This window comes from Chenopodium album, chromosome 13, assembly GCF_948465745.1.
Source record: "Chenopodium album chromosome 13, dcCheAlbu1.1, whole genome shotgun sequence".
Taxonomy (NCBI): Eukaryota; Viridiplantae; Streptophyta; class Magnoliopsida; order Caryophyllales; family Amaranthaceae; genus Chenopodium; species Chenopodium album.
In genome coordinates this window covers 49388980-49406176 of record NC_137846.1, presented here as the reverse complement: position 1 = coordinate 49406176, position 17197 = coordinate 49388980, and the positions used below count along the sequence as shown (strand labels likewise).

General features: G+C 35.6%; 2 protein-coding genes across 2 annotated transcripts; one reads left to right on the top strand and one right to left on the bottom strand.

Moving 5' to 3' along the window:
• Window positions 1–2914: 2914 nt before the first annotated feature.
• Window positions 2915–4376, top strand: LOC145575643 (uncharacterized). Its single transcript, XM_081633475.1, has 2 exons — window positions 2915–3173; window positions 3586–4376. Exons 1-2 carry the CDS (start codon window positions 2915–2917, stop codon window positions 4374–4376), a joined length of 1050 nt encoding a protein of 349 aa, XP_081489601.1.
• Window positions 4377–4811: 435 nt separating this feature from the next.
• LOC145574879 (receptor-like protein kinase THESEUS 1) lies at window positions 4812–8135 on the bottom strand. The gene has a single exon (XM_081632753.1). The coding sequence runs from the start codon at window positions 7488–7490 to the stop codon at window positions 4968–4970; it is 2523 nt and encodes an 840-aa protein (XP_081488879.1). The 5' UTR covers window positions 7491–8135; the 3' UTR covers window positions 4812–4967.
• Window positions 8136–17197: the final 9062 nt, after the last annotated feature.

The following is a 17197-nucleotide window of genomic DNA, read 5'->3' as shown; positions in this document are numbered from 1 at the left end:
GACACAAGAATCTAGGGCTTGTAAGGCATACCCTAGTGATGATGGATATGAGATCCAAGATGGTAAGTCCATCCTCACTGTAAGTCTTAATGAACAAAGATGTTTGTGTGGTGTGTGGCAATTCTCTGGAATACCTTGCAGACATGGGATGAGAGCCATTCTACATGCTAGACTAGACCCTGGGGATTTTGTGCATGAATGGTATACTTGCAGAAAATACAAACAAACTTATGCAAATGGAATCAAAGCCATCCCTGACAATGAGCAATGGCCAACATCTGACATGCCAAATATTTCAGCTCCAGCCATGAAAAGGGGAGTGAGTAGACCTTGTAGGGAAAGGAGAAGGGATGAGGATGAAGAGAGGAAAGGCAAGAGAAGCAAGACAATTAAGTGCAGCAACCGCCAAGCTTATGGTCACAATGCTGGTACATGCAAGGGTAGACCTACTGCAAAGGCTAAAGCATTGGCAAAAAGCAGGGGGAAGGCTGCATCATCATCATCACAACATGTTCAAAGGAAGACTAGAGCAAGTACACTTAGATTTTTATCACAACAGCAGTAGTTATGTTAACCGACTATTTTGCCTTGGGCTATTTCAGCAACTAGTTGTAATTTTTTGCTACATTTAGCTGAAAATACCTACATATTTCAGCAACTAGTTGTAATTTTTTGCTACATTTAGCTGAAAATAGCTACATATTTCAGCAACTGATTGTAAGTTTTTGCTACATTTCAAACGTTAGGTCACCATTTATGTGTTATCCAATTTAAAACCAATTTATGTGTTATCCAAACATAGATAATGATGAAATGACAAAGAATTTTGCAACAAAATGAAACCTTCATATATTTGATTTTCAGAAATTTAGCAGTAGTAGTACATAAACCATGACAACTTATTAGGGAAAATTAGGTAATACACCATCTAAATCAACCTAAGGATTACATACTTTAAGACCTTCCAATTACATAAATCTAGGGTTTACAATAATCCCACCTCCCAATTACATCAACTAAATTCAGTTAAGCAGAGCAATTAGCACCCAAAACAGAGCCAAACTAAACGCAATTTTAAGAATCTTCTTGCAAAAATCATCACAAACGCCATTTGCAACCCCTCCGACATTCATCAAGATGTTTTCTTCAGGAACCCAACAAAAATAATGACAAATGCTGCACTTGTAATATGCCCTATATGGATTGGACCTTGAATCTGAGAAATTGACATCAAGAAACCTGTGAGGAGAGCATCTGCAGAAGCGTAGCTTTGCTTGAGGTGCTGCCATGGTGAAATCGTGAAGAACAGGGGAGAAATAAGGGTTTAAAAAGGGAGAATAGGGAAGAAGAGAGGAATCGATGTTTTATAACAGGTGTTAAGTCCTTTTGGAGGGAAAAACTTAACCATAGTTAATCATATTAACTCTAATAACATCATTAATGTTATAAGTAGGATTAATTTTATAAGTAAGGTCATTTTATGAAATTAAAAAAAAAAAAAAAAAAAAGGAGGCCACCATGTCAGTGTTACAGAAATTAGGGGTCGCCATTGAGAATTTCCCTAATAATAATAATAATAAATATTACTCGGCCTCCTAACTTGATACACATTTTTTTTTAACCTTTTCCGTTTACTATATTTTCCTGTTTGTCATTCTGTAATATTATAAATGCTAAAAAGGTGAAAATAAGTCGAGTTTTACTAGTACTCGTAGTAAATTCGTAACCTTTATGTTTTTGTACTACTTTTTTGCCGTTTTAAATGCAACCATTCCAAATTTGTCAATTACATCACGAATATATTAAGTAGATGTCAACAAATTTGTTCTTATAAGATATAAATTGTACCAAATAATTTGGTAAAACCTCATAGTATCATTAGCTTTAATTTGTGCATTATGCATGGAAATGTATAGAATAAAATAATCAAATTAGTCAAAAGTGATGCATAAATACTCCGTATTAGACTTAGAATTAACTTGACTATACAATTATTTGGACATCATTTACGCGCCATTCCAAGTTTCCAACCAACATAGTCCACAATAATGTGCAAGCCAGGAAGAGTTATGACTTTTAAAGTCCATAAAATAAAAGTTAGATCTTCATGCATTCATTCATATCTTTCCATCTCAAAAGTTACATGTTCACTTAGACTTCTCTTATTTAGGAAGTCAACCATTTTACATGAATGTCAAAAAAAGAAATACCAAAAGGCCTAACATTAGTATAACATATTATGGGAGTAACAAAGAATCTGATAATATTGTTTGTGAATGGTTGCTATTTTTACTTGTAGAGTTGTAGGTGGAAATCAGGTCATTCGAATCGGATTTGTATTAATCGGTTTTGTTTGAGATATATTATCATAACTCCGTGATTATTGTTATTATGTTACTTAATCATGAGAAGAAATAAAAGTTGTTAATCTTAATTAACTTTCAAGTCGGGTTAATTTTTTATTTGAATCGTGCAATTACGAGTAACTTTTGATATTGGGTCAGGTAACTGGGCATTGGGCATGCTATCCCAAAAGTCGGTAATATAAGCATTCATTAGGCACCACAACTGTCCACATAGTTTACTCTTCAGGTCTCCGTTCCAGCAGTGGAAAAGGGGCAACTGTGTTGGATCACAGCATAGCCAAAAAGACTTCTGAGAGTCAAATACTTCATGGAACACCTGTAATTTGTGGACCTAATATAGCATTTATTTTGCTAAAATGCCAAAGTTGTATGTTCTATACAGTTAGAACTCCACTTCGAGTTGAATTATACCTGAAACTCACAAAAATTGGGTGCAGAATCAACAGAGATAAACACTATATTAACAAGACTCGATTGCTTATTACCCTAAGAACAACAAAACACAGAATTAAGGGGTCATTGTATGATCTTCTAATTAGGAGTAAGCCATGAAGGTGTCTATAATCAACTGCTTACAGTTCCTTTTTCTGGTTTTTATCTCCAGTTCAACACAAGCACATTCAAAATCATCAACAAAAGTGATACCAGTACACACAGAGACCAGGACTTGCTTCAGTCGTAGAAGCCCTTGTTTCCTCAAGCGAATTACCTGCCCAAGGCAGTGCCCAACATCACACCCGAAAGATCCCAAAGCTAAAGTTTGCTATATAGACTGCTACTCACCAATATGCAAGGCTGAATGCCGAAGTGAGTGTATTTCATCCTCCATGTATAGCACAGTTACATATCCACTTTTTTTTTTTCTCTCTCTCATTTATTTACGTCTTTAATCATAACTTAGGTTGTCTTACACTAGGCAATGTTTTGTTAAAGATGGGCTTAATAACTTTATGTGAAGCTAAATTGACTCTTTTACAATAGGGGTGACTTCATACTTCTTTTGGGAAAGACTTTTAATGTCTCATACTTAGTGTAAGATGGTTAAACATGCTCCTTTGAAGGATTTCTAAACTATAAAAGATGAACCAGCAGAGATCTGTAAACACTATGTTATAGTTTACTCTAAAGAACAACAAATTGTCTAATGCTATATAACATGCAAAGTATTGATTATCATATTATGCACATACTCACAAAATATGTTTGGTGACAATCATAGATCGCAAGCCAAATTGCAGTGGCCGGGGAGCTGCATGCTTGGACCCTCGCTTCATTGGTGGAGATGGAATAGTTTTTTACTTCCATGGTAAGAGCAATGAGCACTTTAGTTTAGTATCAGATCCCAAGCTCCAAATCAATGCCCGCTTCATTGGACTCCGACCTTCTGGAAGAAAGCGAGATTACACATGGATACAAGCCCTAGGGGTCTTGTTCGACTCCCACTCTCTCTCTCTTGAGGCCACACCAGCTGCAGCATGGGATGAAGAAGTTGAGCACTTGAAGTTTTCTTATGACGGACAGGAACTAAATGTACCCATAGGATACTCATCAAGCTGGACATCAGCTAATGAAGACCTGAAAATAGAAAGAACAGAAAGCAAAAACAGTGTTATTGTGACTGTACAAGAAATCGCAGAGATATCAGTCAATGTGGTTCCAGTTACTAAGAAAGACGACAGGATACATAATTATCAAATACCTCCAGATGACTGTTTTGCTCACTTGGAAGTGCAATTCCGATTTTTCGGACTTTCACCTAATGTTGAAGGTGTGCTCGGAAGGACATACCAACCAGACTTTAAAAACCCGGCAAAGCCAGGTGTTGCTATGCCTGTTGTAGGTGGAGAAGACAGATATAGAACCTCAACCCTTTTATCAACTGACTGCAAATCCTGCCTGTTCTCTCAAATTGGAGTACTACACCAGAATTTCGCTTTTATGAAAGACTTGGGCATTGTAGACTGCAGGGGCAGCACAAAGATTGGACAAGGCATAGTTTGCAGAAAATGAAAATACGAATTTGTATCCATTATCAGATTTCATGCATGAAATCTCTTTCTTCTTTGTCATTCTTTCATCGCTTTCACAATATTTTTTTTTCCATGAGTAGAATAAGAAATTTGTGCCTTTGTATTTTAATATTAGCAACCAATTTTAGCATAGAGGTGCTTTTCTCTTGCATTTGGTTTCATCTGTCAACAGAAGAAATAGGATAGGAAGCAAATAAATCTATGTAATCTTAAAAGGACACCAAAATGCAAAATAATAATTGCTGGTAATTGCAGAACCTGTGCATTATTTTCTGCATTGTTGAACAACTGTTTTGTGAATCCATTACATATATCACTATCCTAAAGAAGTGTAATACAAAATGGGAAGCAAAATCCAATTATATAAGAATAAAAAGGAAACAATGGGCTTCCTATAACAATCTTGGGGACAGTATTGGACGAACTTCATTATATTCATTTCTCTATATTACAAATCAAAATAAGCAAACAATGAAGCCAACAAGCAATCAAATTTAACTTAACCTTCTTATACATGTCTGGATGGAGCACCAAAACAATTTTCACCAGTATTAAATAGAAACCATCACCCTCATCTTCCACGGGGATTTACTAATTGAGAAAACACGGCGCTTGTTGTAGCATCTTCCGCGTCATCATCAGAACCAGAGTTAGCTCCATTCATCATGTTAACACTATTGTCAAATTGCTCAAGAGAGGTTAATGGTAAACCTTGAATATGATTTGTGCTGTTATCTTCGGGTTCCGCAAGAGCAGATGACATCTCCTCCAGCTGAAGAGCATATTCAAGATTCCATAAGACATCTCCCATTGATGGCCTATCGACCCCATACTCTGCCAAGCACTTCTCTGCAGTCTCCCCAAATTTCTTTAGTGAAGCAGAATTTACCTTCCCCACAAGGTTTGAGTCCATAATTTGATCAAGCATGCCTTTCTTTTGCCAAGTCATTGCCCATTCTGCAATATTGACTTGCTCTCTCGGGAGCACAGGGTTCAAAGCTGGTCTAGTGCAGAGAACCTCCATCAAAACTACTCCAAACGAGTATACATCTGACTTTTCAGTCAATTGTTGCCTCCTAAAGTACTCAGGATCAAGATACCCAAAACTTCCCTTAACAGCAGTGCTAACATGGGTCTGATCAAGAGAAGGTCCGGTTTTAGAGAGGCCAAAGTCAGCTACCTTAGCCACAAAATTCTCATCCAAGAGAATATTTGTTGTCTTGACATCTCGGTGAATAATGCTCTGAGTTGCACCTGTGTGGAGATAATGCAATCCCCTCGCAGCCCCAATACATATTTCAAGCCGTTGTTTCCAAGACAGAGATGGAAGATCTGCACCATAAAGATGGCTCCTAAGCGGTCCATTGGCCATGTATTCATAGACCAGTATCATCTCAGATCTCTCATCACAGTAGCCAATGAGAGAGACAAGATGACGATGTCTTAGCTTAGACAACATCTCAATTTCAGTTCTAAACTCAGCTATACCTTGTTCAGACCTCGGATTTCCTCTTTTGACAGCAACATTAGTCCCATCTTCAAGCGTTCCTTTGTAAACTCTTCCAAAACCACCAACTCCAAGAAGCATGGTCTCATCAAACTTATTAGTCGCTTCCATGATTTCTTGGAAAGAGAAGAACCGACCAAGATTGGTGGAAGTCAATGAAATGCAGCTAGCAGTACCACTCTTTTGAGAAACAGTGGACATTTTTGTCAACGTCAAGGAGTTACCATACAATGGCAAAGGCAACCATGAATGTCCTTGTTGAGGAGTCTTCGACTTGTGAGAAACAAAGCAGCAATAAAAGAGAGCAATCATCATTACTGCAGCCACAGCACCTACAGATGAACCAATGATAATTGCGGTGTGTTTCTTTTTCGATGCTGAAGGAGGAAGAAGATGTTCAACAGGAGAAAGTCCATCCAAGCTTCTTGCTTCATTACTCATCTTAATGATCTCCAGGCCATTCATAATACCACTACTATCATCAGCTACAGGATCTGGACCAACACTTATGGTCAACACACCTGAGTCTGAAGAATTTGCAACAAAATCCTTGTAGTAAGGCACGTCAAGACCGCCAGTTAAGGATGAAAGGTCTACACTTGCCCAAACATCGGAATTGATGTACAGGTTGAAAACAAGAGAATTCAGCGACTGGCTGACAACATCACAAAAATGAACCCTTAAAAAGTAGGTGAAATCTGGATCAACATTGAAAACCCAGGTCATGTTGAAGTTACTATTTGCCACATTCGGATCTCCCATAGTTTCAGCAGTGGCATACACCCAATTTGGTGCTATATCAGAAGTAACTGTAGCTGGATACTTGATAGTTGAAGGGCTAACAGAAACATTTGTAGCAGAGCTATTCACATGAAGATATTGCACATCATTCTGCCACATTCTTCCTAGAGTATCATTTTGAGCAGTAAGCAATGGGCCGCCCATATTTACTCGGTACACAGTCTCAAGTGCTAGCTCTGATATCCCACTAATAGAGGTTGATGGCAAGAACAAAGCCTGGTCAGGGAGCAAGTCATCTGGGATTGAGACAACTTCAATCGCGTTCACAAACGCAATTGAATTGTTCGAAGGAATAAAAGTAAGGCTCAAGGATTTCGAGTCTACATTGATGGCAAACTCCCTCCACATATAAGAACCCTTAAAGTTCTCAAATGTGAAGTTGTTTAGGAGCACAAAGTTTTCAGTAACAACAGTAAGGGAAGCCGATTTCAAGTCATGCCCTGCACTCGAAACCGGATAGAAATAAAGCCGAACCCAATGATGGCCTTTCTGTTTGATATCAAATTCGTAAGACACACTACGGGTGAATATTCGGGCAGATTGATAAATAGGGAAGGGAGCACTAGAATTGGTGGTAGCAACAAGAGAATTGGCTTGACTACTGAGTTTAACAGAGGAATGCTCTAAATCAGGAATATAATTTTGGCCTTGAAAAGTGACATTGTGTGAAGAACCACAAGCTAATAAGTAAGAATCAACAGGTTTAAAGGCTGCATTTGAGCTACAAACAAACATCCCATATAAAATCAAAGTCATAAACAAAGGCACCCATTTCATAGTCTTCATCTTTTTAACCCCAAAAAATGGACTAATCAATCAATTGCCTAAAACAATTCAAAACCCAGAAACAAAATTAACCCAATAACACCCAAACAGTGCAAACCCAAGCTGGCAGCACTTTTACTCACTGAGGCATTTCGTCAAACACCCTTCAGATCTATCAAACAATGTTCCAACTTACTGAGCTTACAGCAAAGAATGTACAAATTGATAGCAACCCAAATTGGTAAAACAAGGTATAAACTGAATAAGAAAGATGGGTATTTAAATTAAGCTAAAGTTGATGCAATTGAAGTACAAAACTTTTACCTCTTTTTTGTGTTTCAATTGAGCCAACAATGGAGGAGAGAGAAAGAGTGTGAGAGAGAGAGCATCAATGGCAGCAAGTAAGAAAGAAAGAAAGGATACTAATACCAAGTAGTAGAAGTACCAACTACCATGAAAACTCAGGTAAAGTGAGCTGAAATTGAGCTAACCAGAATTACCAGCCCTTTCCAGGCTGTTGATTAGGCTGTCATTATTCAGGAAGAGAAGAAGAGAGAGAAAGGAGCAAAGGACCCACTTTATTTTAGGAAAAAGATGTGAAACTACAAAACCCAAATCACATTGACATTATTTGAACCAAAACCAGCTGTTTATGTTTTGGGATTTAGGTGTGATTAGAAGATTTGATGCCCCCATTGATTAGATAAGTTGAGCGAGGTTAGTACGAGGGATGCTCGGTTCATAACCATCTTTCGTCCATTAATGTGATTTTGCGGTGTTAAGAAGAAATTTTACTTGCTGAATTGAAACTATGTTTCGATTACAACTATTGACATGAACTTGGCTTTATGATTAATCTGATAGAGCTTTGTCGTTAGATATACTCAATAATATGAATTGATCACTAAAATATATGTAACATGAACTTGGTCATTAAAAACACTTATGGCATGATCGTGGTCATTTAAGTGCATGCATGCATGCATGCTAAGTTTGAGTTGATGTCACTTCACTATGTAATTTAGTGACAAAGTTTATGTTAAATTATTTACTTATGTATAGAATACCTCATGTCAATAGTTACATTTGGACCATATTTCTATGTCAATAAATTGTGTCTAATTAATTCTAATTACTAGTGTATTTGTCATAAGGTAATAATAAAATTCATAACTATGTATAAGAGGTCAATTCTACATTTAGAATTAATTACATCAAATTTTTAAACTACAATTGATCGAAAGACTTCCTTGTAAAAGGTTATATCAAACCGCGATGTGAAATACAATATTCATCGATTATCGTGATTTTGCTCAATTAAAATTTTATTTGATCCAATTTATTTTGTATTTGCTAGTTTGGTTTTTTAGTGTATTTGTGTAGGATTCTTCTATCAATAAATTAATTTTATATAGATTTAAAAGATATTTTGAACGGTTTGAAATAAGATCTAATTGCAAAATTTCATAACAATAAATGTATGAACAAAATTTATGAGTTTAAAATATTGAATACAGATCAAGAAACAGGCAAGTTGAAAAAAATTTAAATAAATAAGTTCACAACTAGAAAATCTTTAAACCTAGGCCTATCATATTTCTAGCCGTATATTAAAGAAGGTCTGATTAATAAATGTGTAACAGGAATAAGAAAAAAAAAAAAAATATAGTATTGCCAGAAGAAAAAAAAAAGAAAAGAAAAGAAAAAAAAGAGAGAGAGAGAGAGAGAGATTCTGTTTGTAAAGGTGGGAAGAAATAAGAATTTGGTTGCTCTGCTGGGTTGGGACCGTTGATGGGGCCCATTGTAACGCGGCTTTCATTTGCAATTTAGCACTGAATAGAATCACTGTTTTTGTGTCTCACTTACGTAGATAACGGTGTTTTTCTTTTTGTGTTATTGTTGACTTGACGCCATTGACCCTAAAACGTTCCGGTGCAACTTCAACACAATTACTAGAGTTAGGCATGGACCAAATGACCCCGACCATCCGGGACACCGGGTCCGGTATGGGCAATATTGATTTATAATGATATAAGAGGCACGAGTCAGTCCACCCAATACATTGCGTATATTTAATCAAGTAATCTATTTTCTCGGTTATGTTAATATTACAACAATGAAACTTTTGCACTATTCATCACTCTTGTTTGTCAACATATTATGAATTATATGTTAAATAAAATAAAGTTATGTGGAGGTCTTGTTAGATTCATCTTGTAAAACACTTTCACAATATCAACTTTTTATAATTTTTACTCATAAATAAAATTATACACGCTTAACATATAATATATGTTTTAGGATGTGTAATTTTATCCTTGTTGCAATATACTAGAAGGAAAAAGTATGAAACATTATTGTAGAGGCTTCTTAGCATGGTAAAACGAACTTGAGTCAAAACAACATGTGGGTTGGGTTGTGCATGAACTTTGTTGATAAAATATCAACACGAGCTCCACCTGACACGACAAAGATTTTTCTTAGTTTGTTTCAAGCAATAATGCTCTCTAGCTCAACACATAAGCTTACATAATACATGAATCACCTTGTTCCCAACCATAGCACGGCTCAACTTGTTTGCATGCCCGACCTTTAGGCGATGCAAACGACTGTGAAATCGCACATCGTCCAAAGTTATTCAAAGTTGTTTGGGGGCCTCACGCAAATAACCCTTTGATGTAGTATAATAAATATGTTGTGTTGAATAGAAAGAAGTTTTTTTTTTTTTTTTTTTTTTTTTTTTGCCCAATTCGCCTTTTGGGGCTAATCAGGATTCAGGATTATTTATAGGTGGTTAGATTTCAGCCCCTCCCAATTATTGTTGTAGAGGATCGAATATGCAATCTTCCTTACCAAGTGCAACCCCAATCACCACTGCACCAACAACCAATTGACTGATGCTTTAGTTTAATGATTTTAATAAAAACCTCAATTGTTTTTTGATGCAAATAAAAACCTCAATTGTAGTGAAGGTTGTGTGTTAGATTTGCGTGATGTTATGACTCTATTAAGATCAATACATTATGTCAAAACCTTAACTCAATCAAATGACCAATTCAATTAATAGTTTTAGTCGGATAACTGATCGAAGTTCCTGAATTGGCTCAGGAAAGTAATACTGTAGTGTAATAATAGGAAATTAGTAAGCCAATCTCATCTCAATCCCCATTACTCATCAAGTCAATAGAGACCATTACTTTAATTTGTTATAACTTGCTATCAATGGTTTACCAAACAAACCGTTAAAGATGACGTTCATTAGCTCATTTTATTCTCTAACAATTTTTGGCATTGTCGTAGAATTCCTACGCCGCATTTCACCACATGGCTTGGGGCTCACGTCCTCTTACTTCAGCCTTGCATTTCCCATAAATTTCCTGCCCCACATATATTTTCCTTTTTTTGAGTCAAATACTGTCATCTAAAATGATTAAAACTGCCAATATTTAGTGTGAATGGACAACCATGTCCTTAATACTTCACCACTATCTTCCCTTTTGCCACCAATCACTAACACCTTGACACCACCACCCCTAATTGACGACTAACACCACCACTATACTGACCGGCGACGACCACCACCACCAGCACCCTGACCGGCGATGACCACCACCCTAACCGGCGACCCACCACATCCCCCTCAAAGATGACCCACCACCTTCCCTTTTTGATGGAAAGGTGGTGGTTTTTTTTTTCTGGTAACCATACCTATCGAAACCCAAAACCGGTTACCGTGCCTGATAGCCAGTTTTGGGCTCTAGTTACAGTGCTCGATAACCGGTTTTGGGCTCCAGTTACCATGGAATCGGTTAAGGTGCATGGTAACTAGAGCCGAAAATCTATTATTATGCACGGTAACCGGAGCCCAAAACCGGTTACCGTGCGTGGTAACCGGTTTTGGACTCCAGTTACTACGGTTGCCAAAAAACCACCACCTTCCCGCCGGCGAGGGAAGGTGGTGGGTCGTCATAGGGGGGTGTGGTGGGTCGCCAGTCGGGGTGGTGGTGGTCATCGCCAGTCGGAAAGGATTGGGGGTCGCTGGGAGGATAAAGGGGTGGTGAAGTAGTAAGATACGATTGTCCACTCACACCAAATATTGGCGGTGGTGATTATTTTTGTTGGCGGTGCTTAGCAATCTACTTTTTTTTTAAGGGTAATGATATATGTAGGGTCTGTTCTAATTGAAACTGAACTGAATATTTTATGAGAGAACGAAATTAGGAACTTAACTGATTGGAGCTGAACTGAACTGAGATTAAGCTGGAGAAAACAGGCCCGTAGCCCTTAGAGTTATGTATAAGCATTAAATATACATTATAAAATGGAATTAAGTTGAGAATTCATGATAAAATCACCCGTAAATCAGTGTGATTAATGTTAATTTATTCTCAATATTTCTTTTTTAAAAAATAGTTAGCGGCGTATAATAAAATGATCATCTGTAAGATACAAAGTGTAATTTTTTTTTAAAAAAAATAATTAACTAGCTCATCCCACGAGTACCCACCTCTTAATAGATTATACTACGGTATTTTATTACATGTTGGTACTCGTATTATTGACCAATGAATAATATGGCTTAAGAAGATACTCTGTATTCCTTCAAACAGAAAAAAAAAAATAATAATAGTAATAATTAAAAAAAATAAAAATAAAAATAAAAAAACTCTGTAGAATTTTATAATTTACGGAGTAATGCAAAATAGTTAAGTGATGCAAGTAATATGAGATAAAAAGATCAATAATATTTATTTTTTTTGAAACCGGATCAATAATTATTTTTTAAAAAAATAGATTTCGAAGGTTGAAAAAAGAAAAAAACCAATTTTAAATCCTTTTATCATAGAAAATACTTTAGTATACTTTTGCCAAACTAGAAATTTACTTCTTCAAAATTTTATGAAATTTGTTTTCTTTGATTTCTTCTGAGTCAATGGAAAATACAATCAAGTCAAGTTGAAATAATTATACACAATCAAGTCAAAAATGATACAAAGTACAGAGTACATACTATGTACTTGTATGTGATTGCATACCCTAATGAGAATTGTTTATCTCTATCAGTTGTTGTGAGGAATAATCCAAAATCAATCATCAAATTTATAATAAAAAACATAAACATATTATTAACAATTCAATTAGACATAATAGAATAAATAGAGATGGATAACTTCAATTTCTTTATTAAATAGAGAAAATACCAATTTGAGACCAATACAAATTATAAACTATACCTATAATTGTATATTGAAAAATCCTTATGGAGTTTATATACAGAGTAATATATAATCACACAAAATGATATACGCCAAAAATAAGCCCAATAACAAAAAAAAAATCGTAGGCACTACAAGAAAGATACCTTTTTGTAGCGATTATTTAACATTTCGTATCAATTGTAATTGCTATAAAAAATTTTCCCAACGAATGGTCATTCGATACAATATCCGTCGTTGCCATAGTCTTTAGTACGAGTAGTATTTTTCGCTTTCGCTAGGGTTGTACTCATTAATCGATACGGAAAACTACATTCAATCTTGGTGATTATAGCGATTATAATCGCTACAAATGTTGAACTCATTTTCTACCAAAAAAAAAATCCCTACGTATGATCTATACAAGATTCGAACAAGCAACCTCAAACTATAATATTAAATGTTTTTTCAATAAGTCATGACATATTTTATGTTTTCTTTGTCAAACAAAATTTTAAAATCTAGTGTTAAAAAGGCTTTTTGTATTGATTTTTGAGTTTTAGTGGCGATTGTAAACGATACACTTTTCCATAATTTTATAAAAGTGTAGAATAAAGGTGAAAGATATTCATATGTTTTTCGTATTGATTTCACATGGGTTTATTATGTCGATTGTGAATTGATACAAATTCCTCTACTATTTCACAAATATATGTGCATATTTCAGCGAATATACAATTGCTACGAAATAACCGCTACGAAAAGACAATTTTCTTGTAGATAGTCATATAACATATAACAAGATTCTATAATAGCCATTTAAAGAAGCAAACATATACAAGGCATATTCTAAAATTTCGAAAAAAAAAACACATAAAAATTTGCAAGTTGTGATCTTGGCCAACAAAATCATTTAGTTCTACCTAGCTCTTGAAAAGTCATATAATTAAGGATATAAGATGATTTTTTCCCCAAACATAATGAGAAGCTAATCTTTGTTGAGGTCCAAATTAAAGGAGCACCCCTTATTATTATTTAAATCATCTCATGCAATAATAGGGACAATTACATTAATCACTAGGATAAGATTTCTGCATTTCACTAATTATAAAAAGCCAGACATTAAACGCAAAATATGCAATGAACTAATGAATAATGATTAATGATACTCCCTCCATCCCTTAATTATATGCCTATTTCTTTCATTTATCAGGCCCTGTTTTGTTCACCTTTTTTTCACTTATTTCAGGGTTTATAAGTTCAGATAAGGGTTAATAAGTTCAGATAAGTTTAGGAAAAATAAGTTCAGATAAATTGTGATAAGGGTTAGTCAGGGCTACCCAAGTTTAATTTATAACTAAAATAAGTTCTAATAAGGTTTAATAAGTTCAGATAAGTTCAAATAGGTAAAAATCAGGTGAATAGAACACACCCTTACTTACATAATAGAGAAAAATAGGCATATAATTAAGAGACGGAAGGAGTAATATGTCTAGTATTATTCCCTTCAAATGTCCATATCCTACAAATCAACGCTTAAAAATCCTTTTCAATTTGTTTAATATCCTTTTCAATTTCTATCTATAATATACTTCCTCTGTGTTTTTTTTAGTTGACACTTTTATATTGGGCTTGTTTGGTAAATGGCTTTTCCTTGCCTTTTTAATTGACTTTTGGCTTTTTCATTTGGTCAAACATCCAAAATTTGTGTTTGATAAATGGCTTTTTCAGCCAAGCTGGCTTTTAAGTCAAAATGAAAAAGCTACTTAGAATAGCTTTTGACTACCTAAGTTACTAATAACATCCAACAGCCAATTTTACTAAACATGTTTTTAGACTAATAAAAAGTCAAACAGCCAACAAAAAATACAATACAAACAGCCAGTCAAACCAGCCAATCAAACTAGCCGACAACCAACAACCAACAGCCAATTGCCAAACAAGGCCAATATCACGCTTGTCAACTCATGTTTTTAACGATTAATATCTCTAATTATCAACATTGTAAAATTTTAAAAAGTGGATATTAATAAAATATACATTGAAACGATTCAAACAATATTTTTTATTATATGTATTAACCACAAAAGTGAGTCAAAGCGTCTTATGTGAATAGTATAAAAGTTAAACGTGTCAACTAAAAAAACGGAGAAAGTATATATTTTTTTAGAAAGAATAATGATACGTATTTATTAGCATTAATGTGAACGAAGACTATGAACTTGTGAAGTACTACTGTATGTACTGTATGACAAAAGTGTGAAAATATAAACATAAGAACAAGACAGCGTGAATGAAGGCGAACGGTGCGATGTGATTTGGCTTAAACATGAATATAATGTTTTATTGTCTAATCTTTTAGCTAATTCCGGATCTTCCTTACAAATATTGTTGTTAATCATAATTTTTTTTTTAAGTCAAACATGCATGCATGTGGTACGTTACTAGTCTATTATGCTACTCTTTGTATTTGTTAACAACTTTTGTTGGTACCCATTTCCTCTTTGGGAGTGATTGAACCTTTATAACACACTAATTTTTTCCCTTGTATTTAACTCCCTTTTGTTGGTACCCATTTCCTCTTTTGTTGGTACCCATCCTTTTTACAATGTACTCATTGCAAATAGTTAGATCAAACTTTAAAACCTTTGATTATAATTAAGTTCCAATTAATCACATAAATATGTTTGTATATCTTTTAAATATTACAACAAAAATTTTTTTGTTTCTCCAACTTGTAGACTTTCTTCCAATAATGTCCTTACCGTAATCATAATAATATTCCTCATGGAATTCATGGCTTGTTCATGAATATTTCAACACACGACACAAGTTTAATCAATTAGATAATGACTACTTTCATTTTTTATCAAAATATTTCATGGGTCCTCAATGTTATGTATTTCTTCCATCTCTACTTTTTTGCCCCGTTAATAAGATTTGGGTCAAATTTAGAAAACTTTGGCCATAAATTCTTGTTAATGTATAAGATATTATATAGTCAAGTGGGGTCTTGTTAGATTCAGATTGTTGTACTACTTCTGATTTTTTTTAGTTGCAACTTTAGAATATTTTATCTCTTTCAAATAATACCCCAAAATTGCAACTAAAAAAAATTGGAGATAGTATATTTTATTAATATTTTTTAAACGCATAGAAATAAAGTTATAAAGATATATGCATTTTAATACGCATCTTGAAGAACGTGATAAGTCAAATGAGGTAAATAATAAGGGATAGAGGAAATATGATGTAAAAACTTCAAAAGGTACTTTGATTTCTTCCACTAAGAACAAGCTAAGCTTATCACCGGCTACCTTGCTTAATTGGTTCTCTATACCAAAAGTAAGTGTTGTTTCCAAAGGATTGTTATTGTACGGGATAATACCGGTAGTAATACCTACTTAGCTGGTAATATGCAATAATAACACAGAAACAACTCATTAGTAAGAAAGCTCAAATGTCCATAACGACCTTTCTAAACGGCCACGTGGAGAGCTGCTTCAGACCACGTAGGCACCTGCTGCCTATGGGGTCGGTTTGCCACCTATCGTTATAGGTGGCACCAGCTTGGTTATTTTTCTATATATACCCAAGCAAATGTTCGTCCAAAGGTACGATCTTTTCTCTCTCTCTCTCTCTCTCTCTACACATCAAAAACACTTTCTCTTTCCTCATTCTTTCTTCTTACCGGATTGCTGACTTTAGCATCGGAGAGGTTATTCCCGGATAACCCCCGGGTTAGCTTATCTGTGTTGACTGTGCAGGTGCATAATTGGACGGTAAACCTTTACCAACCCACGAAGATTATCTGTGCCGGAATTACCCGGAACAGTTGGCGCTAGAAGGAGGGGATAGTAATAACTTCTATCGTCCAAATAACCTACGCCAGTCATGGAAGAAAATCAGGAACGCATAACACCGACAACAGAAACCGAAAACCGTCAGTATGATAGCAGCACTTTGAATGTCAATGCAAACAAGACCGTCAATGCAATACCCGAGATTGAAGTGGAGGATGAAACTCATCTTCTTCACAGGAATACTGTGAACACACCGGTAACACCAGAACGGAGCCCCGCACGAATGTTGGACCCCATGGAGGAATTTACCCCAGAGGAGTTAGAGGTAACGGCAAGGGTAATGAAGGCGATGTCCCGAAAAAGGAAGGAGGCTGAAGCTGCAGCCAACAGGGGGCGAAATAATACACCGGCCGTTCCTGTGATTGTGAATCTGGCAAGCCAGTTCAACCAGGCGGACGAGCAACCGCCGCCACAGCCCCAAAATCGAGGAATAATTATCCCCAGTGATCGCCAACCAACTCATGGGACGCCGATAGGAGATTCAGGGTCCCGACAGCAAGAGGTCAATAGCGGGCCGCTAAGGCGTGGAACCAGGACTATAGTCAGGCCGAGAGTATCACCCTTCACCCAGGAGGTACTGGATCAACAAATGGAAAGGATAAAAATGCCGGCATGTACCTTTGATGGGAAAGGAGATCCCGGGTGATATGTAGCAGCGTTTGAAAGCCAT

Bases quoted from the DNA above. Each gene is read 5' to 3' on its own strand.
- LOC145575643 (XM_081633475.1), top strand. From the start codon at position 2,915: ATGAAGGTGTCTATAATCAACTGCTTACAGTTCCTTTTTCTGGTTTTT. The intron at 3,174-3,585 runs GTGAGTGTATTT...TGACAATCATAG, and splicing joins ATGCAAGGCTGAATGCCGAA to ATCGCAAGCCAAATTGCAGT.
- LOC145574879 (XM_081632753.1), bottom strand. From the start codon at position 7,490: ATGAAGACTATGAAATGGGTGCCTTTGTTTATGACTTTGATTTTATAT.